Source organism: Mytilus edulis, chromosome 7 (assembly GCF_963676685.1).
Source record: "Mytilus edulis chromosome 7, xbMytEdul2.2, whole genome shotgun sequence".
NCBI lineage: Eukaryota > Metazoa > Mollusca > Bivalvia > Mytilida > Mytilidae > Mytilus > Mytilus edulis.
The window spans coordinates 30,719,015-30,743,551 of NC_092350.1; the positions used below are offsets into that span (position 1 = coordinate 30,719,015).

Sequence of the window (24,537 nt, forward strand, 5' to 3'; positions counted from 1 at the left end):
TATTCCAAAAAACCCCATTATGTTTGGAATTGCATAAATTTAAGAAACATGAATTAAAAACATAATATTTTTTATACGACCGCAAAAATTAAAAAAATTTTGGTCGTATATTGGTATCACGTTGGTGTCATCGTCGTCGTCCGAATACTTTTAGTTTTCGCACTCTAACTTTAGTAAAAGTGAATAGAAATCTATGAAATTTTAACACAAGGTTTATGATCACAAAAGGAAGGTTGGAATTGATTTTGGGAGTTTTGGTCCCAACATTTTAGGAATAAGGGGCCAAAAAGGGCCCAAATAAGCATTTTCTTGGTTTTCGCACTATAACTTTAGTTTAAGTAAATAGAAATCTATGAAATTTTGACACAAGGTTTATGACTACAAAAGGAAGGTTGGGATTGATTTTGGGAGTTTTGGTTCCAACAGTTGAGGAATTAGGGGCCAAAAAAGAGCCCAAATAAGCATTATTCTTGGTTTTCGCACAATAACTTTAGTATAAGTAAATAGAAATCTATGAAATTTAAACACAAGGTTTATGACCATAAAAGGAAGGTTGGGTTTGATTTTGGGAGTTTTGGTCCCAACAGTTTAGGAATAAGGGGCCCAAAGGGTTCAAAATTAAACTTTGTTTGATTTCATCAAAAATTGAATAATTGGGGTTCTTTGATATGCCGAATCTAACTGTGTATGTAGATTCTTAATTTTTGGTCCCGTTTTCAAATTGGTCTACATTAAGGTCCAAAGGGTCCAAAATTAAACTTAGTTTGATTTAACAAAAATTGAATCCTTGGGGTTCTTTGATATGCTGAATCTAAAAATGTACAGTATTCAGCAATAGCAAGAAATCTTCAATTGCACAGTATTGCGCAATAGCAAGAAATCTTCAATTGCACAGTATTGTGCAATAGCAAATATTTCCAATTGCACAGTATTGCACAATAGCAAGAAATATCTAATTGCAATTTCAATTGGAGTTATCTTTCTTTGTCCAGAATAGTAGTTGAATCAACTTAAATCATTGTTTTATACAATATATATAATTGATATTTCAATTGGAGTTATCTTTCTTTGTCCAGAATAGTAGTTGAATCAACTTAAATCATTGTTTTATACAATATACAATGTATATTCACTTTTACTACCAACTGATAAATTAAAACAATCTTTACCATTCAGTGATAACAAGCACTTTATTTTACATTTTAATATTTTATGATGTATTTAAATGAGTAGTTATTGTTGCAAACTCCATTATTAGAAATTTGAATTGAGATCAGTTTTGGAAAAAGGGAAAGGGGGATGTGAAAAAAAAATGGGGGGGGTTAAATTTTTCTCATTTCAGATTTCATTGATGGAGTAAGGGAAAACAGTTCCGGAACGGAAACGATCACTGTCCGGAGTTTGTCTCTTGGTATGATTACATTGACGTCAAGTCAGGAGTCTCTGGTTTTTGTTAGTCTTGTATATTTTTAATTGTAAGTTGATTTTATAATTTGAAGTTTGAACTGGTACATATTTTGTTAAGAGCCCGCCTTTGGAAGAGGGATTTTCTCGCTTTGTTGAAGATATAAAAAAGAAGATGTGGTATGGTTGCCAATGAGACAACTATCCACAAAAGACCAAAATGACACAGACTTTAACAACTATAAAGTATTTAATTAATATTTGTAACGTCAGCTATGTCCAATATTTATGTCAAATATCTATCACAGTACTTACCAACTTATTGATCATAACTTTCCTTTATATGTCTTTTAACATTCTGTTTTGAACAAAAAGATTTCTAACATATACTTCACATGTATTTCTTTCAAATCTGACATTATTAAAAATCCATTAAATAAAATTCAGTCGAACTTGATAATAAATGTGCAATCAAATATATATGCAAGTCGTCAACTGGTCAAGTGGCTAGATGCACATATCGTTAGCCATATAAACAACATGTCCTAATTGGGTGGTTTTAAAACTTTTAGCATAGGTGGATCCAGGGGGCGCCCCCCAAACCCTTTGTGGGGGAAATTTGGTTGATTATATAGGGAATCATTGAAGCATGAATGAAGCGGGCCCCCTTAGGAAAAGTTCTGGATCCGCCACTGTCTAGACATATTTACGTAAATAAGGGATGAGTAAAGGAAAAAAAAGAAAACAGCATGACTGAATTAAATAAAAAGATGTTCGATGTACTGTATACTTCGGTTTGTTTTAAAAATATATACGATGCTTTATTTTTATCTAGTTTTCTTATCAAAATAATTAAAATGAGAAGATAAATACCTTATAGCTTCCTTTACCGTCGATGCTAAAATGTTTAATGTTATAAAATAATTTTAGCGTCTTTGACCTACTTTACCTTTTTATTCGGAGACTTGCGGTTATCTTCTGTTATGATCAACGGCAACATTAGAATGTTCTAGAATAGAACCAAGATGGAACCAAGAAGTTGGGTTGCCTTAACCAAACAACCCGGATGTTGAACCAGTTACCATGGTTTCGAACCAAAGAACCAAGGTTCAGAACCAGAAAACCCAGATGGAACCAAGGTTTAGAACCAGAGTGCCCGGATATAACCTAATTGCATTCGGAATTCTCATGACTTTTTATACCTTCAATGTATTTTCCAAATCATTTATTTATGTAGTATATTTATATATAATTAAACTGATCAGTACAATTTCTCATCCCAAATTGCTTTTTGTTTTATTTACGTATTATTAAGACAATTTTTATGTTCGTATGAGTACAGCGAAGAAGAACATAAATAGGTTCGTTTCGTGTGTATTTCAGTCCAGACGCTATCTAATTAACTATCGATTTTGCCTCAGATGACCATATAAGCGATGTAATTAAAACATCAATAAAGATATGAATAGATTAAACCAACACGTGCAATTGGATTTTTATAGGTCTGTTTGGTTTTATTTTATAGATTAAAAATAGATGTTTCTCATTGCTTTTAACCGTATAAGAATGATTTTATGTGCATCGAATTAGTAATCAAATGATTTACCGCAGTTTCACTTTCATTGTTGACATTCTTTTTCTTTAAATAACCAGTACACGTATAATGCATGCGTTGTCAATCTCTAGCTAGGGGTTAAATTGAAGTTCACATGAATACGGATTTAAAGAGGTTGACTCGTTCACTTGTAAGTGAATAACTAATTATCAATGTTTCTTAGCGTAATTTGACAAAATTAACCCTTTTTGGCTGCAAAAAGCGAATTGTTATTTCACTATTTCACTTTCATTATTGATTGAACAAAAAAAATCAAACTTTAGATTTTTATATATCTCGTAGCTAGTGCCCCTTTAAGGTAGTCAAAATTGAGGTTCTTGCTATTGGTCTATTTTCTTTCTTTCTAAGCGTATGGTCGATTACAAGGTGAAATACCATTTTTCACAAGTATATATATCCATATTAGTATGATCCATTTTCCGTTAAACAAACCCATTATGTTGGTCGATTCTTCGAGTTTGGCATAATTTTTTTAACATTTTCGGGTCATGTAAATATATTGAATATCCCTATTACAAACTCAATTCCACTTTTATATTCTCTTTTTAGAAATTAACCAGCGATAAAATAAACGTCACAAAAAAGGTCACTTTTTGTGATGGCGTTGAATCATTTTTGTGACAATGTGTGATGCACAGTTTATAATTCTATTGTGGTATCCTGTTATACTGTCGTAAATGCATGGAACATGTCTGCTTTTATTCTGTAGTTTACATGTTTAAATGAACTACAGTTACTATATTATTTATTTGTGTATTTATCTGTCCTGTGTCTTCTTGTGTTAAATTGTATAATATTAGTATACTGTCATATGTAATTTTGTCATTTTAGCGTTATTTAGGTTTAGGTAGCTATAAAACCAGGTTCAAGTGACAATTTTTCTTAAAATGTATTGTATCAAGACAGAAATATTGCAATTGTTATCAAAGAGTCCGTTTATATGAATAATGGCGTCAGTTTGTTTGTGTCAGTTCAGTGTTTATGATGTTTCGCTGTTTCCCTCTTATAGTTGATGTATTTTACACGGTTTTGGTTTGTGACCCAGATTTGTTTTCGCTCGATACAATAATTCGTGATAGAGATTTCAATAAGTTACCACGAGTATTTTAAAATTTGAGATCTAGCTTTTAATACGAAATTATAATTTAAGAAGATCATAGGTGAGCTCCTTAGATTTTGCAATAGTTTTTAGCAGATTTCAATCTGTATTGCATGTAAATTACGCATCTGTCATACAGAAAACCGGTTAAAGATTGTCTATTGGTATTATTAGATGGTAAAAAATGAAGAAAACTATTTTCTAAAAAACTCAGCAAAAGTGTTTTAAGAAGGTAGGACCCTTTTAGTTGATGTGGTTTTCAAAGATAAATAATAATTGAAGAGAAAATTCCATATTAACAAATCATTTATCAGACCTTTTTATATATGGTATATTTATCGGTTACTGACATGAACTTGGATAGATAAGAGAATCGATGATGTCATCGCAAAACAAATATTTCTGTTTCTATTAGGAGACGATATGGTAAGCTGTCTCTTGTATGCCGACGATTCAGTTATTATGTCTGACAGTGCTGATGGACTACAATCGCAACTTGACTCTTTGCACAAATGGACAAAGGATCATTTAATGACAGTTAATTACGACAAATCTAAAGTTATGCACATTCGGAAAACTACTGTTAACCAGTGCGGTCATACTTTTATGTTTGGTGATAAAACATTGGAACTTACCTCAAAATATCGCTATCTTGGCCTAGTCATCTGTGAACATACCGATTTTACAACTACAACGCATGAATTACTTACCGCAGGCAGCAGAGCTCTAGGATCATTAACTTCAAAATACTATAATATGGGAAACATGGACTATGATACTTACACCAAAATCTATGACAGTACAGTGTCGCCGATACTTGAATACGCATCTGCTGTATGGGGATTTAAGAAGTACAATCCGCTAGAAAGATTACAATACAGAGCCATACGGACATTTTTGGGAGTTGGCAAGCACGCTCCTCTCCCGGCTATCACAGGAGATACAGGCTGGACTCCTATACACATGAAAACTCAATGTAACATGATAAAACTATGGTGTAGACTTTGTGAAATTCCTGAATATAGGCTGTGTCGCAAAACTTTTATGTGGGATTTCAACATTTCCAACAGATATAAAAGAACATGGAGTAATGATGTAAAAAAAATAATGACTAAATGTGGTCTACACGATGTGTATTTCAATCAAAACTCAGAACGACAACCAACGGCTCATATCGTATCTTGTGTTAAGAACAAACTCGTTGAACTGCATCAACAGGAATGGCTAAAAGCACTGGAAGATATGCCTAAATTACGAACATATAAAAACATTAAAGCTGACTACAATGTAGAGCCATACTTGAAAAAGTGTTTATCAAGACAACAACGATCAGTGATAGCCCGGATGCGAAGCGGAACTTTACATTTAGAAATCGAAAAGGGCAGATTTCGTAATGTGCCACTTGACCAACGCCTTTGTAAAATGTGCAAGTCTCAATCAATAGAGGACGAATCCCATCTCTTGCTGTTTTGTGAACGCTATGAACAATTACGAACAACATTATTTAATGATATCCGAGATAAGTACAACATAGACTTAACTACGCTACCAGCAAACATCAAATTAAAACATTTATTTTGTAATTACAGCAAGCTTGTTTCTAACTTTATTTTGAACTGTTTTACCATCAGACAATCTAGAATCAACTGTTAACGTGCCTTGCTATAATTTGCGTGTAAATTTGAACTATATTTATTTATTTATTTTATTTTCAATAATGATACACAATTAATGTACAGTGCATCATAAGCCTATTTGGCTGGCTGAAAATTACTTGTATATATGAATGTAATTTTTGTTATAATTCAGGTTGCACTTTAATATTAAAATATTCTATTCTATTCTATTCTATTATATTTTACGCTAAAAGGCATTTTTGTGGCAATATAAATCGTTAATAGTAATATATGTTACTACTTCATGTAGTACTACGTGTTACTTGAACTTTCATATTGTAGTAACAGTATAGCAAGGTTCCCTAATTCTTTTGAATTACTCATTTTGCGGGACAAACTTAGATTAAAATAAAACTAATTTGATTGAAAATAAGAATTCTATTTCATATTATTGTTGCATAAATTAAAGGACATTCTACTTTTCTGTAGAATAAGTATGAGAACGTTCTACTTAAAATTTAGCGTAACCCATTTAAATTGATTTTTCAACTTGTATATTGAATAGAAATTCTACCTTTTGCAGGTCATATTTTAGAATGTTCTACTTTATTAAATTATTAAATTAAAGGACATTCTACTTTTCTGTAGAATAAGTATGAGAACGTTCTACTTAAAATTTAGCGTAACCCATTTCAATTATATTTTCAACTTGTATATTGAATAGAAATTCTACCTTTTGCAGGTCATATTTTAGAATGTTCTACTTTATAATGATTCAGTTTACTTTGTAACTATCCATGTATATTGATTAATGGCGAGTGTATCTAGTATATAAAAGAAACGTAAAGCCACTGAATAACACACAAATATTCAACCAGCACGCCAGGTTAACCTCTACATACTATTTCGATATGGCGCAATTTTTAGGAAAATGGAATTCAGTATCTATAAATAATGCCGAAGCTGTAGGAAAAGTTTTGGGTAAGTTTGTGTTTTATTTTATATTTATTCTGCATATTTGCGTATGTCCTGAATAGTTACGAACACTCGTTTCGGTCTTATCATATTATTGTATTTTCTATCAAATATAAAGCCACAATAATTTAAAATTGACTTGAGTCCTCAGAACGACAAAAAGCATCAAATACAACTAACACAAGACTTTTAAAGACACAAATAACCAAAGTACAAGTAACAGCAGTGAGTATGCTCAGAATAATAATTAAAGGCAAATATTGTTACTAAAATAAATATCATATAAAATAATTTGTTATCTAAAGTAATATGATCGCTCAAAATACTTAAAAAGTTTAATATGTTTTATGTATAAAAAGTATTGGCGGAATTAAGTTGTGGCACAGACGGGTTACTTTTTGGCGCAAAAAGATATCGCCCCATCACAGTACTGCTACAAGAAATCTAAATGTCAAAAGGAGAAGAGAAAAATAAAATGATTAATTATCACTGGGGCTATGTCATTGATACTACTAGGACATAATCTTAAGTCTAGATATATACTTTCAGTCCTGTTGAACTTACTTTCAATAAAGCTAATACTAACAATGACCACTGCCCTTTCCTCAATCTTGATATCTATATCATTAACGGGAAGCTTAATACAAAAATTTATGATAAAACAGATGATTTTTTTATTTCATATCGTTAATTATCCATTTTTAGATGGTGACGTTCCCTTGTCACCATCTTATGGTGTTTATATATCTCAATTTTTAAGATTCGCTCGTGTATGTAACAACGTATTAGATTTTAGCGAGAGAAATTTATGTATTACTGAAAAATTATTACACCAGGGTTCTCGATATCACAAACTGGTCAGAACATTTACTAAATGTTATCACCGGTATAAGGAAATATTTCGTAAATATAACTCAACATGCAGACATCTTATACGTTCAGGTATTTCACATCCAATCTTTTATGGTAATATTTTTAACAAAGCACAAAAATGTCAATATTCACCTCAAAAGCTTACAAAACCTTTAAGAAGACTTATTAAGAAGAGATATAGTTACGATACTGTTGTCAGGTCATTAAAGATTGCATATTTTGGCTTTAATATTGATTCACTTATAGGGTCTTTGCATCGGAACTAAACACATTTTTTTTTAAACCGTTATTGGCATGACATGGGTTATGTTCTTCTCATATATTTTATGATAGTATGATCCTAAACCCCTAACGGGAGGGATTGTGCCTGATATTCATATGATGAAGACATAATCTTTCAATCAGTTTAATTGAGGTCTGAAGCTGGCATGTCAGTTAACTGCTAGTAGTCTGTTGTTATTTGTGTATTATTGTCATTTTATTTATTTTCTTTTGTTACATCTTTTGACATCGGATTCGGACTTCACTTGAACTGAATTTTAATGGTCGTATTGTTATGCGTTTACTTTTCTACATTGGCTAGAGGTATAGGGGGAGGGTTGAGATCTCATAAACATGTTTAACCCCGCCGCAATTTTGCGCCTGTCCCAAGTCAGGAGCCTCTGGCCTTTGTTAGTCTTGTATGATTTTTAATTTTAGTTTCTTGTGTATAATTCGGAGTTAAGTATGACGTCCATTATTACTGTACTAGTATGCATATTTTTAGGGGCCAGCTGAAGGACACCTACGGGTGCAGGAATTCTCGCTACTTTGAAGACCCATTGGTGGCCTTCGGCTGTTGTCTGCTCTGTGGTCGGGTTGTTGTCGCTTTGACACATTCCCCATTTCCTTTCTCAATTTTATTTGAATTCACTCAACGTTAAAATGATGTATTCCCATTTTCAGTCAAAATAATAGTGAGTGCAGGTAAGCTATACCCACGCTCACATTAAATTGAAAGTAGTGGGAATAGCATGAATTCAAAACTTGTGAAACAATGTCCCTCAATTCCAAAGTTGTATTCACCATAAGTCATAACTTAAGACAAAACAAAACCATCAATAATATTATTTAAAAAAGAGGTGCGACAGATACCAGAGGGACCTGCAAACTCATAGATCGAAACAAAAATTCCAACGCCGAAAAAGAAAAAAAACCTAGACGAATAAAAGTACACTAGACACAACATAGAAAACTAAAGACTAAGCAACACGAACCCAACAAATAACTGGGGGTTATCTCAGGTACCGGTGCTATAGAAGTGTCAGCAGATCCTGCTTAACATGTGACACCTGTCGTGTTGCTCATGTTATTACAAAATCGGTAAATAGTCTGATTCGGTAGGTCACATTCATGAAAAGGGAACGGATTTTAGATACTACATAAGAAACAAATACGATATCATTGTAGACGTTAAATGAAGACAGTTAAGGTTTAAATAGTAATTTAAGAATCTTTGTCAATTTACTATATAGGGATTAATTTACGATGACGACCAAATAATTTTTGTATTTGTTGCCAAAGAAGATTGCCGGTTACAAATTAAAGATATAAAATCAGTAGAATGACAACTGTATTTAACGAAATCCTAGTTTAAGTTTTCCAAATAGTTAATATGTTTGTTTTGTCTCTTATATTTTTTAACGTGTTGAATATACATGTAAAATGAACTTTCAGGCTATACAGATGAAGGTATTAAAAAGTTCAAAGAATCTAAATGGACATTTGAATTCACCAAAGATGGAGATAAGTTTTCAATTACAAATCAATCAGACAACACACCTAAAACAACTAATACATACGAAGAAGGGAAAGAATTGGTGACGAAAAACTCATTTGGACAAGGTCTTAAGGTATCTTTTAATGTGTTTGAGCTTTTGATTTTGTCGTTTGATTATGGACTTTCCTTTTTGAATTTTCCTCGGAGTTTAATATTTTTGTGATTTTACTATTTTCTATGCAAGATTGAGGAATTGGAGACTGTTAACAAATTTGTTCATTTACAAATATGATCTATGATATTCAGTTGATCAAACAAATAAGTGATGGTATGAAGGTTTGTAATTAATTTCAGGTCATGTAAAACCGGAATCTAATGGTTTTTTGTCCGGTATGCACCACGGAGGTAAAGCATAAAACCACTTTGCCGACTTTGAATATTATTTTTTTCCAGAATGGACGTTAAGCACACATTGATTAGTAAATTCAGTTTAAGGTACTGTAGCACAAGAAAAAAGTTTAAAACGGAAAGTGAAAACAAAAAGTTTGTCCTCCTCCCCCCAGGATTATAATTAAGTACGCGAGAACGTGAAAATATAATCCAATTGTCGCTCCGCTCCCATTTCTATATATGACACCTTGTAAATGAGCTATTCGCTTGAAAATAAATAACCTTTTTACGATCTTCATATTTTTTTTGTATTTTAGCTTACTCTCAAAATTGACTCGGATTCCCAAATAACTGTATTGGAAAAAATGGAACTACCAGGTGGTTGGAAAAATGTAAAACTTGTTCGAAAAGTTGAAGGAAATAAAATGACAGCAGTAAGTATTCATTAATGTTTATGAACCCTTCTGCAGCAATCTGTATGGGAATAGTCTCATTACCAATCATAACACATGACATTAATGTTTATGAACCCTTCTGCAGCCATCTGTATGGGGATAGTCTCATTACCAATCATAACACATCACGTTAATGTTTATGAACCCTTCTGTAGCCATCTGTATGGGGATATTCTCAGTACCAATTATAACACATGACATTAATGTTTATGAACCCTTCTGTAGCCACCTGTAAGGGGATAATCTCATTACCAATCATACCACATCACATTAATGTTTATGAACCCTTCTGTAGCCATCTGTATGGGGATAGTCTCATTACCAATCATACCACATCACATTAATGTTTATGAACCCTTCTGTAGCCATCTGTATGAGGATATTCTCAGTACCAATTATAACACATGACATTAATGTTTATGAACCCTTCTGTAGCCACCTGTAAGGGGATAATCTCATTACCAATCATACCACATCACATTAATGTTTATGAACCCTTCTGTAGCCATCTGTTTGGGGATAGTCTCATTGCCAATCATAACACATCACGTTAATGTTTATGAACCTCCTGTAGCCATCTGTAAGGGGATAGTCTCATTACCAATCATAACACATCACATTCATGTTTATGAACCCTTCTGTAGCCATCTGTAAGGGGATAGTCTCATTGCCAATCATAACACATGACGTTAATGTTTATGAACCCTTCTGTAGCAATCTGTATGGAGATAGTATCATTACCAATCATACCACATCACATTAATGTTTATGAACCCTTCTGTAGCCATCTGTAAGGGGATATTCTCAGTACCAATTATAACACATCACATTCATGTTTATGAACCCTTCTGTAGCCATCTGTATGGGGATAGTCTCATTACCAATCATAACACATCACGTTAATGTTTATGAACCCTTCTGTAGCCATCTGTAAGGGGATAGTCTCATTACCAATCATAACACATCACATTCATGTTTATGAACCCTTCTGTAGCCATCTGTATGGGGATAGTCTCATTACCAATCATAACACATCACGTTAATGTTTATGAACCCTTCTGTAGCCATCTGTAAGGGGATAGTCTCATTACCAATCATAACACATGACATTAATGTTTATGAACCCTTCTGTAGCCATCTGTAAGGGGATAGTCTCATTACCAATCATACCACATCACATTAATGTTTATGAACCCTTCTGTAGCCATCTGTAAGGGGATAGTCTCATTGCCAATCATAACACATGACGTTAATGTTTATGAACCCTTCTGTAGCCATCTGTATGGAGATAGTCTCATTACCAATCATACCACATCACATTAATGTTTATGAACCCTTCTGTAGCCATCTGTAAGGGGATAGTCTCATTACCAATCATAACACATGACATTAATGTTTATGAACCCTTCTGTAGCCATCTGTAAGGGGATAGTCTCATTACCAATCATACCACATCACATTAATGTTTATGAACCCTTCTGTAGCCATCTGTATGGAGATAGTCTCATTACCAATCATAACTCATCACGTTAATGTTTATGAACCTCCTGTAGCCATCTGTAAGGGGATAGTCTCATTACCAATCATAACACATCACATTAATGTTTATGAACCCTTCTGTAGCCATCTGTATGGAGATAGTCTCATTACCAATCATAACTCATCACGTTAATGTTTATGAACCTCCTGTAGCCATCTGTATGGAGATAGTCTCATTACCAATCATAACACATAACATTGATGTTTATGAACCCTTCTGTAGCCATCTGTATGGGGATAGTCTCATTACCAATCATAACTCATCACGTTAATGTTTATGAATCCTTCTGTGGCCATCTGTTTGGGGATAGTCTCATTACCAATCATAACACATGACATTAATGTTTATGAACCCTTCTGTAGCCATCTGTATGGGGATAGTCTCATTGCCAATCATAACACATCACATTAATGTTTATGAACCCTTCTGTGGCCATCTGTATGGAGATAGTCTCATTACCAATCATACCACATCACATTAATGTTTATGAACCCTTCTGTAGCCATCTGTATGGGGATAGTCTCATTGCCAATCATAACACATCACGTTAATGTTTATGAACCCTTCTGTGGCCATCTGTATGGAGATAGTCTCATTGCCAATCATAACACATGACATTAATGTTTATGAACCCTTCTGTAGCCATCTGTATGGGGATAGTCTCATTGCCAATCATAACACATGACATTAATGTTTATGAACCCTTCTGTAGCCATCTGTATGGGGATAGTCTCATTGCCAATCATAACACATGACATTAATGTTTATGAACCCTTCTGTAGCCATCTGTATGGGGATAGTCTCATTGCCAATCATAACTCATCACGTTAATGTTTATGAACCCTTCTGTAGCCATCTGTATGGGGATAGTCTCATTGCCAATCATAACACATGACATTAATGTTTATGAACCCTTCTGTAGCCATCTGTATGGGGGTAGTCTCATTGCCAATCATAACACATGACATTAATGTTTATGAACCCTTCTGTAGCCATCTGTTTGGGGATAGTCTCATTGCCAATCATAACATATAACATTATTTAATAATATTAACTAACCATATAAATGACATCTTACTTTCAATATGGATATCGCGAAGCACTATAAAGCTTTATCGAATGCTTTTTTTCATATATTAAGTGAAACTGTATCTGTATTTCACACTTTTGTAATTGGATTCTGTATGGCACAAATTCCTTTCGGCTATGTTTTTACATATACGGTACCTAAACTATCTACTTGATAAGGATTTATTGAAACACCGTCGTTTTTAATCTTAAGAATATTCTATTTGAACGAGTCTTGGTAAAGATTATTTTGTTTGGTTTCTAGGATTATTTTACCACTCAACTCCACCCTACCCCATCACGAAATTCAAATAGTCATCCCATTGGTAAAAACTAAAGTTAATAACCTATTTTATTATACCTCACTTATCATTATCATTTTCTATATAAAGTAGGAACACAATATTTTGACTATTTTTTCAAATTGCAAGCTTTTAACTATTGGACCACGATGAAACTATTTGACCGCAAGCATATTTATATTTCGAGGAATTGCCAATGCAGCAGCGTGATTGGAGGATGTTTTAAATACTTCGGGAGTAACGACGTCGCGGTTTAACTATTTTTTCTAAGTTTGATGTCAGTGCAGAACATAGCCTTAGCATTTTCGAATATTTATGAAGTAAATGTTAAACAATATGCTTGTGTTTCTGTTTTTTTTATTTATGTAACGATAATGTATCCCCCCCCCCCCCCCACCCCCATTTATTGTCTGTTGTCTTCTTCGATATAATAAAACACTTACTGATTTGATATTCGTGACATAGAAAGTTTATTGTCCCTTCGGAGTACAACTACTGCCGTCGGCTTCGCCTCAGGGCAATAGTCGCACCTCGGGGAAATACACTTACTATTCCACTCATACCCAGTCAATAAGTATACAATGTCACTATATTTGATCTTTGAAACAAATTGCACTATCCTTATTATCTGCCACAAAACCAGTTTTATTGTATAGCTGTATCATATACTAATTACCTTTTACTGTGTCTGACGTATGTTGGTGTAAGAAACATAAATGATGAATATTTATTAATCAACTATTACGAATGAATCATAATAATTTCGACAATGATGTCATATCAACTGATTGTCATTTAAGGTTTTTGAAGACCTGGAAAGTGGCACAAAGATGACCCAAACTTTCGAGAGATGCACATAGTCTGAAGAACAAACAAACGGAGTGGTAGTGGACGTCATTCATAAGTGTTGTTTGAATGTGTGAAAACGTCTTGGGATGCCTAATGAATGTAAACACAAGATGTATGTGTGTAATAAAAACCGACCAAAACAGTTTTTAAAAGAACAGAAGAGCACAGAAGTGTTCTGCGAAGATAAGACAATCAATTTTGTTGTAGTTTAACCACTAGAATATTTGTCGTAAATAAACAATTGTTGGCAGCTTTGCAATAAAACTTTAGATAGTTATCTCTTATTTTATTTTTTTCTCATTACACCTTAAAGCAATTCCTTCAGTGTACATATATCATTGGAGTAAAAGTTCAACAGTGTGCTTCAAAGGAAGAAAAAATACCCCGGGAAAAAAATACGCAAAATCAACCAATTCAAAAGTCAAAATCCCTATAAAGAGAAGAACAAACAAACAGACAAAACATTCCACCCAAACATGCACTAGACATACAAACTATGACCCTGCACAAATGAATCCAAAACAGAGACCGAGGATGCAATAAGGTATTTAATTTGGAGTGATCAGAAGCTTTCGCGTCACGTTTGATAATTATATATAACTGTGATACAAAAACAGATGTGGCATGATTGCCATTTATGCAACTCTTCACAAGAGATCAAATGCCACAGAAATTAACAACTATAGGTCATCATACGGCCTTCAACAACGAGCAAAGGCCCATATCGCTTAGTCTTAGTTCTGGACAGTGGTGTAACAGTACAACATCAGAACGAACTATACAAATCATTTGATAAAGCTTAATTCATCTGATGGATACAAATAGAAATACTGGTACATCTAACAAAAACACAGAGTGGATGTTACTCTTGATGATAATATTAAAGCGGATATTAATAATTGTAAACTTCTGGATATACAATTTGTAGCAAAGTTTTCTTTTGATGGCATTTTGGATTCTACATGTATATGACATTCTTAAAAAACCTTCTATTACAAGAATATAAATGCATGAACAGGTTGGCAGCCTGAGATTTAGGGTTACGGGGAGGGAATAACACGGTTTTTGGTCTCGAGCTAGTTTAATTTGTTCTTTCAGTGGAAAGCCAATAATTTCAAGCATATAGTATTTTTTTACCGTACATGGTAAGTTTAAAAATTGCAGGTATCTAAATAGGGTTTTGGTCTGAAATGGGTTTTTCAAATTATCTCAAGTCATCTTTCTAATGCTGCACCATATTTTATATGCGATGTCCCATGTTGGTTCCATATGAATATAATATCTACCGAATTATGGACAAAGTCATTATTTACTTCAGTAATTTTCTAACTATATCTACTTTATAACAAGAACATACTTTTGAAATTTCCAGGTAGTTGCATGTAAATTATAAGTTTATTCCCCTCCATATGGTCCAGTGACTACAGAACTTGACTATTGAGGGTTCTTGAGTATTGATAAAATGACATTAATGCATACAAAGGTTTGGCCACACACACATGTAAGTTATCTCCCATCTTAATAAATGCATGTACTTAGATTTAGAGAGACGTTTTTTTTTAAACAGGCGGAAACCCAGTTGAAATTAAACTAAAGAAACGGAACTCTTTGTTAGAGAAGGTTAAAAGCAAAATTGGTATACTTGGACTGTGTACATCTGTTTCTATGGGCTTTGACAGTGTAATAAAGATGGGTTTTTATTTTATTTTATGCATCTTATATACGAGTTTTTACTTGAATTATTTATAGTATGGAGCTTCGAGATATTTGTAAACTTTTAGATTATGATATAATAGAGAATTATTCATAAAAAAGTTGATTGTGGCAGGTTCAAATCATAGTGGATCTTTTCTATACAAAGCATAAATTCCGCCGGAAAACAAATTCACAGTAAGATTATAGATTGATCTTTGTAAGGCAGCAACCATTTGATTTTCTGGGGGGGCTATGGTTTTTTTTCTGTACAAACGTTTTTTTTCGCCTGCGGCGAAAAACAATCTATTTTTTTCGCGACAAGTTGAAAACAATTTTTTTCTTTCAATTTTAGCATTACATATAGTGGCAGCTGAGGGTGAAACAAACAATTTTTTTTTTGCTTCCAGTCAACTTAAAACTATTGTCTCATTGGTTTACAGGTGGAATTGTCGCAAGTTTATGATCATAGTTACATGATGCCTAATACATGTAGCTAGCAGATACATTTGTCTAATAAAATACAACTGGCATATCAGGATCGTAATGGTGCTATTAGGATAAGTTAATCGGCTTTCAAGAGCTAGATTGGCAGCGCAGCCGTCATCCAAACAATTCGCTTCCATTTTTACGAACGGCGGAATGGGGAGATAATTTTGAGGAACTAGAATCCTAACTGTAAAGGGTTGTGCCTCTTAGAATTAAAGATTAATAGAAATTAACACTACATTTTTTGTTAGAAATTCATAGTTAAAAGGTTACATGAAAATAAGCGGTGGACATGATTAATACATATCTTTGTTTTCATTATTTTGTTTGAGATTCGAACTAGTCTTAGCTTTAAAAACCTTTTTGCCGACCGTGCGAGGGGTATAAAGCCAGCCAATTGCAAGGTCGTTAAAAACTCCCATCGTCATAAGCAGATGGAAGAAAGGTCCGCTGATGTAGGTCCTAAGGTAATCGGTGCCTGATCATCAACATTATCATCAACAAACCTTTTCAATTTAAGTAAGTGCAACCCCTTAAGAAACGTTAAAATGGTTTACTGTTACATTGTAAGTAATTCAGAAATGTCTTCCATTGGAGGTTCCTGTTATACAAATCACAGTAATTGTCTAAGTCTATCAAAAATAGTATGTCAGACAATGAAAAATACATTTGCAGCTAAAAAAAAAAAAAAAAATTAAAAATAATAAAATCGGAGTGTTTTCCCCACAGTACAATGTCCTGTTAATCATGTTAATTGATCATTGTCATCAAGACAAATACAATTATAATTTTGGAAGTATCAAGAAAATGATTTTTTTTGTTTATATTGTACATGTAATAATCTCTTTAAAGTTCAAATATTGTTAATTTAAAGTTTAGTGTTTTCAAGTAGAACTACGTTTACTATTTTTTAGTTCATGTCATTTGCAGAAATGGAATATCTGTAAAAATAATAAATACATTCCAGGGGCCGGTAACAAGAAATTTATTTCAGAGAGGTCATAAGTATTGAATTAGGGGAAGATAAGATAATTCTAAGATCATCAGTCAAAGAGTGTAAATCAAAGCTCTCTCAGGTTGTTCTTAGATCGGTCTTATTTATGTTGCAACGTAATAGTTTTCAAGTAACGAGTTCTTAATAGTTTTCTGGGGTCTCCGTTTTTGGTTCCTCGTAAAGAAATTAGAATCACCTTAAATGAATCATAAAAACGTTTTAATGAACGATAAAATGAGCATAACAATCAAATACCCATTTGACCTAAGGAAAATAATTCTGCCCTCAGGCCACCATTATTCTTCACCTTTGCTACAAGACTTTTTTTAATAAAAGAAAAATTAAATGAAAAAATATGCACCGCTTCAAACATGAAATTAATTAAACTGCTTATTGACCATTATTATTTTAATAAAAATATGCTTGTCCCAGGACAATCCTTCAGTACGTGCTTTTTCTTTTGAGTTTCCTATTATTCACCAGGCCAATGGTAGGATTTGAATCTTGTATAAATGACGTAGGCTTATTTTTCTATCCTACTTTCATTTCGGTCAAATCACTACTATAAGGGTTTACTTTTATAAGAATAAGAATATTTTATTTCCAATTAAAGGGCCCTATAAAGAGCTTTCATGACATTACGCACAAGTACATAAGATTAGACATTAATTAGAGACATATAAGAAAACAACATTGTTTAATACTATTTAAAAAACCATAAAAGGCCAGAACAGAACCAGATAATACAATTTGCATCTTTGAAATATACCACTTAAAATCATATACATTGTACCACTCAAAATATGTATTTTTGATGCTAATTTGCATTTATTATATTTGAACTTCTCCTTATCTCTAGATTTTTAAATAAATACTTTCCTAAACATTTATACACATTTAAATGTTCTTGTGTAAATAGCCATAAAAACTTTGAAAAATTGTCTAAAGATTGAAAATTATAACAATTTAGAGAAATTTCAGTAAAAAACTCATTTCTCCATATATAGCGGACATTCAGTTACAAAGTGTATCCAATCTTCAACTTTATTTGAAGTACAGTATAAACATTTTCTCAGTGTCCTATTCACATAAAGTTTGGCATATCTATCAGTCTCAATCCTTAATGGATGAGCACTTATTCTAATTTTAAAGATTGATTGCCTTAAACTAAAATCTTTTAGATCCAAATATTTTTCAAAACAAAGTAGAGTTTTATAGGAAAAATAGGTAGTAAGTCACCTTGATCGGATTGTAAAACTCTATATTAAATTGTTATTTGGATGGATAGTATGTCATTGACACTCATACCACATCTTCCTATATCTTTTCACTTTAAACAATATTTTTTTTTCAAATTTAAAAAGCCTTCTTACAAAAAATAAAATCACAAAACTACTGAACTCCGAGGAAAATTCAAAACAGAAAATCTCTAACCAAATGGCAAAATCAAATTATAAATTGACAACACTTGTCATATTCCTGACTTGTTACAGGCATTTTCAAAGAGTTCAAAAATGTTGGATTGAACCTGGTTTAAAGAGCTAAACCTCTCACTTGTATGACATAAAATTGAAAATGGAAATGGGGAATGTGCCAAAGAGACAACAACCCGACCATAGAAAAAAACAACAGCAGAAGGTCACCAACAGGTCTTCAATGTAGCGAGAAATTCCCGCACCCGGAGGCGTCCTTCAGCTGGCCCCTAAACAAATATATACTAGTTCAGTGATAATGAACGCCATACTAATTTCCAAATTGTACACAAGAAACTAAAATTGAAATAATGCAAGACTAACAAAGGCCAGAGGCTCCTGACTTGGGACAGGCGCAAAAATGCGGCGGGGTTAAACATGTTTGTGAGATCTCAACCCTCCCCGTATACCTCTTGCCAATGTAGAAAAGTAAACGCATACCAATACGCACATTAAAATTCAGTTCAAGTGAAGTCCGAGTCTGATTTTAGAAGATGTAACCAAAGAAAATTAACAAAATGACAATAATACATAAATAACAACAGACTACTAGCAGTTAACTGACATGCCAGCTCCATACTTCAATTAAACTGACTGAAAGATTATGATTTCATCATATGAACATCAAAAACACTCCTTCCCGTTAGGGGTTTAGTATCATACCATCATAACATATATGAGAAGACTGAACATAACCCGTGTCATGCCAACAACTGCTTTTTGAAAAATGTGTTTAGTTCCGATGCAAAGACCCTATAAGTGAACCAATATTAACGCCAAAATATGCAACCTTTAATGACCTGACAACAGTATCGTAACTATATCCCTTCTTGATAAAATTATTCAAAGGTTTTGTTAGTTTTTGAGGTGAATACTGACACCTTTGTGCTTTATAAAGAATATTTCCATAAAAAAAAATGGATTTGAAATACCTGAACGTATAAGAAGTCTGCATGTTGAGCTATATTTACGAATGATGTCCTTATACTGATGATAAAATTTAGTAAATGTTTTGACTAGTTTGTGATATCGAAAACCCTGGTGTAATAATTTTTCAGTAATACATAAATTTCTCTCGTTAAAATCTAAAACAATGTTACATACACGAGCGAATCGTACAAGTTGAGATATATAAACACCGTAAGATGGTGACAAGGGAACGTCACCATCTAAAAATGGATAATTAACGAAAGGAAATGACGAATCATCTCTTTTATCATAAATTTTAGTATTCAGCTTTCCGTTAGTGATATAGATATCAAGATCGAGGAAAGGGCAGTGGTCATTGTTAGTATTAGCTTTATTTAAAGTAAGTTCAACAGGATAAATGTCTTATCAAATTCCATTATATTGATAACGATGCAACAATAGGCATAAATGTCAAAAATAGGTGTATAACAGCAACACGAAACCCACTAAAAAACTTGGGGTGATTTCAGATGATCCGGAAGGGTAAGCAGATCCTGCTTCACGTGTGGCGCCCATCGTGTTGCTCATTATATGACGAAACCGGTAAATAGTCTAATTGGTTAGGTCAGATTCGTGAAAAAGGAATGGGATTGTAGTAATAACGACATAATGAACATATCCGATATCATCTGTATAACCGATATTCCATAACGGTCAACCAACTCATGATGGCTTCTGTAAAATTTAAGAAGTGATGATTTAAACTTCACCATTTTGAACTCTTGGTTTAAAACTGAAAAAGGTCAAAAATTTCTCCTTGCTTTATATTTAACACTTCTCTCAACAAGCCAAAATTGTAATGATTTACAATAAAGAGAAACTACATCATCCACACACATGGCCAAGAAAACACTGATATATAATTGCCTATTCAGATGAATTAATAATTAGAATAAAAAAGTTCTAAGGTTCAGGTATTAACTTTTTTTAAGCAACTTGTTCTGTTATTAAAACAAGTGAATGTACAGCTAAGAGTAGTCGGGACCACTCTTACAAAAAATATCAAGTGAAGCTGTTGCGAATTGTTCTTGGTACACCCCTTAGTTGCTAAGTTTGTTTTAAGAACACTTAATAACTGACCAAAATTTAAGAATGATTTTGTGTTACCGGAATTAGTAAGATCGCTTTAAGGTAAACTTAAGAATCGTTCTTAAATCATGCACTTTTTCAAAACATTAAGGGCTGTCAATCATTCTAAGATAGGTCTGAGGTTGGGTCTTGTTACATTCTTAAATCTTAAGACGCCCTTTAGACATTCGTAAGACATCAGAATGCTTCTTGTTACCGGCCCCAGGGTCGGATCCAGTCATTTTTTTTAAGGACGGGGGTTAGCCGTGTGGGGTGTGGGGGTCCAAACCAGAATAACAGAGAGGTTTCCACCATATGTCCACATGCTAAAGCATTGATCGTCATAAAGGGGTTACTACCCGCGTAACACCACACAGCCCCTTGATCCGCTACTCCGTACCCTTTATTCCCATATTAATAAACACATTTTTTCAGTTTTTAAAATTGGATTTTTTTAAAATGTAGGGTGTTCATGCATGTTTTGTAATTTTGACATGTTTGAATTGATCACAATCCTAAATATCTTATTCAATGATTAATGTACATTACAGCTAATTTCCTAATGCATGTAAAGCAAGACTTTGGTTAGCTTGCTTTGTTTGAATATTGTACAATTGTAACTGGTGTAACGTCCAATCAAACTTACATATATGTATACAGGTTAAAATATGCTTTATGTGCCGTGTTTCTTTCAATCCAAGATATGAACGAACAATGACCTTCCCCCAGCTGACTTAAGATTAAATGTATGTTGGAAGCATCTCCGTGGTATTAATCAAACCTGTTATGTAGATAGATAGATAGATCTTTATTCTCATTAACTAAATAACATAGTTACAGAGATGATAATATATACAATACAATATATTTTGCATGTGTGAAATATACATAAATAAATGTAGTTTAACCAGGAGGACAGACTTTCACCGATATATAGTTTATAAATCTACACAATTTTTCTAGTAAGACAATATTGATTGTAGTGAATACATTTTTAAATTTAAGAATATTAACATTTGTACAACAATAGTGTGATAAATGTTTATATCGTTCTTTTAAAAAAAAAAAAGGACAAGACATTACATAATGGAATTCATCACCGATGTCAGCAGATTCACAAAGGTGACATAGCCTCTCGGGTCTTTGAACATTTTGCCACCTCCCTGTCTCCACTGGCAAACGGTGATTGCCACATCTAAATTTACATAGTTTCAGTGCACTTTTTAACGATAAAACTGAAATATAATTTTCAAATTTAAGTTCTGTTTTGAATAATTTATAACATAAACCTTTTGATGATTGATTTACATTTGCAAACCATTCTTGTTTAAACTGATCTTTTAACTTTTGTTCAATACTTAATACAATCCATTTTTTGGAGATACAAACTTAATTTTGACAAATGTTTGACATACAAATGTATCACAATTATCAAAAATACTTTTGATAAATAACAACCATTTGTTTTCAATTCCATACTTATTATAATTAATATATATCAACTTATATAACATTGACGAAATCTTGTTATCAAGTGTGTTATTAAAAAGGTTGCACCAAAATTTTATCATCCGTAATTTAACGTATAAAGAAATCGGATATCTTCCCAATTCCCCGTAAACCATAAAATTTGGAGTCGATCTTTTTAACCGTAAAACATGCTTACAAAAACTCAAATGTACTCTTTCTAAAATGTCAAGATTTTCGTATCCCCAGATTTCGGCCCAATATAAGAGTATAGGTAAAACAGCTTTGTCAAATATATCGAGCTGGCATTCTATAGATAGATGGTTTGATCTACACTTCTTAATAACACAATACATAGTTCTAGTAGCTTGATCTCTAAGATATTTTCTAGTTGCAAAAAAAGATGCAGTTCTAGAGAATATATTAACACCAAGGTATTTATAGTTTTTAACAATTTCTATCTCTTCGTTATTAATATAAAATTTCAAATTATTCCGTGGCCTACCTTTTGAAAATATCATTACCTTTGTCTTGTTAACATTAATTTTAAGTTTCCAGTTTTCACAATATTGAGAAAAACTATTTAGAAGTAATTGCAAATCTGTGCTTGACTCAGCGAGTAAAATCGAGTCGTCAGCATACAATAAGACAAATATCTTAAAATAAATATCCAGTTCATCTTCTATATCAGATGTAATTGAATGTATACCTTTTGAATCACTATTTTCTAAAAATTCATGAAGATCATTTTAGTATAAAGAAAATAATAAAGGAGAAAGATGTTCCCCTTGGCGGACCCCAATATCACTAACAAACATGTCAGATGCTTCATTATTATGTACAACTCTTGATTTTACATCTTTATACAAATTTTTTACAATTCTGAGAAATTTACCAGTTATCTTATTTAAAACAAGCTTATACAGAAGCGAGTTTCTTTGAACAAAGTCGAAGGCTTTTTCAAAGTCAACGAATGCACAATGTAATTTTTTTCGTTTGACACATAGCAACTCAAAGAGTGCATACAATGAAAAAACAGACCCAGAGCGACTGATGAAGTAAATTCAATTAAGAAAATAATAATAATAATAATTAATAATAATAATAATAATAATAATAATAATAATAATAATAATAATAATAATAATAATAATAATAATAATAATAATAATAATAATAATAATAATAATAATAATTAATAATGATAAATTATAATTATCCAATGGAAAATCAAAATAAATCAAAAATGAAAAATATTTAATATATATACAAAACAAAATAAAAACAAAATAAATACAAATATAAAATATTATAAAAATTGGCGTTACGGGCAACATGCTTATGATTGATATGTACTTAAAAAAATAAATAAAATACATATATCAATCAAGAAATTAAATTCACATTATTCGAGCATCTATCGCTGCAACTGCAATAGACGATAGAGTTTAGATGTATAAATTTGACTTCAAATAACTTAGATTATAAGGAGAAAGTTACGAGTCGCTTGGTTATACATCTATCAGAAACATAACTCGTTGAGTTTTGAATGAAACCTTAAACAATGTGAACTTAATAGCAAAGAGAGCCTTTAAAACAGAAGTATTGGCAAGAGCTTGAAGCATAATTCGAAGAACACTTGTTACTTCGAAATATTATACCTCTCTAGTCTCTACGCGTGACATGTTGAGCGCTGGCCCATCCCATGTCAAACATAGGTAACTCAAGTATTTTAATACCTTAGTCCTACTCTTAAATTTTATACCTGCATGTTGAGCGCTGGCCCAGCCCATGCTTAGAGGGTATGGGCTCACTTTGCAACCTGAGACGGATAACCTCGAGTGAAAAAACCATTTGCACACTAAATCATGTATCCAAAAGAACTGTCAAATGGACAAACAAATGATTAGTTCACCCGAAGAGAGGGCTGCCTAGTTACCCTTTTTATTCAGGGCTGCCTGAGAACTCAGGTAATAATTTTGTGACAAGTAAAGAATGGGTAAAATCCATTATTACATTGCCCTCATAGCACGTTACCAAAGCACAAACCACAATCTCGGAGGTGTAAAGGGGCGGTTGGCGGGTCAATAAATACAAATAAACTTGTTACAAAAATAAACATGTATATCAATCCTATACAAAGTTTCAACTGCTACTATAACAAAATTTCTGATAGCTATAGACGATGTTGGGAAGGAGTGACCTCCAGTTTGACGTGTCTGATTTATCAGATTATAACATGACAAAGTAGAATTTTAAAACACTGCGGTTAAACAATTGCAGACATCATAAATAAGTCAAGAATAAGAGATAAAGATACAAATGGCAGCTGCAAGGAAATAAACACTTACATAAACTTTAATTAATGAACATTAATACGCATTAAATATACTGTTTAAAGATGTCAATGTTACCTTCAAAGCTTGAATTAACGTTTATTC

The 24,537-nt window shown here is 32.6% G+C and overlaps 2 protein-coding genes across 2 annotated transcripts; both read left to right on the forward strand.

Annotated features, from left to right (window-relative positions):
* Nucleotides 1-4,541: 4,541 nt before the first annotated feature.
* Nucleotides 4,542-5,771, forward strand: LOC139483082 (uncharacterized). The gene has a single exon (XM_071267113.1). It carries the CDS (start codon nucleotides 4,542-4,544, stop codon nucleotides 5,769-5,771), a length of 1,230 nt encoding a protein of 409 aa, XP_071123214.1.
* Nucleotides 5,772-6,556: 785 nt separating this feature from the next.
* On the forward strand, nucleotides 6,557-14,222 carry LOC139481236 (fatty acid-binding protein 1-like). Its single transcript, XM_071264409.1, has 4 exons — nucleotides 6,557-6,715; nucleotides 9,299-9,474; nucleotides 10,049-10,165; nucleotides 13,897-14,222. The coding sequence occupies exons 1-4, from the start codon at nucleotides 6,646-6,648 to the stop codon at nucleotides 13,954-13,956; spliced, it is 423 nt and encodes a 140-aa protein (XP_071120510.1). The 5' UTR covers nucleotides 6,557-6,645; the 3' UTR covers nucleotides 13,957-14,222.
* The last annotated feature ends 10,315 nt before the right edge of the window (nucleotides 14,223-24,537 follow it).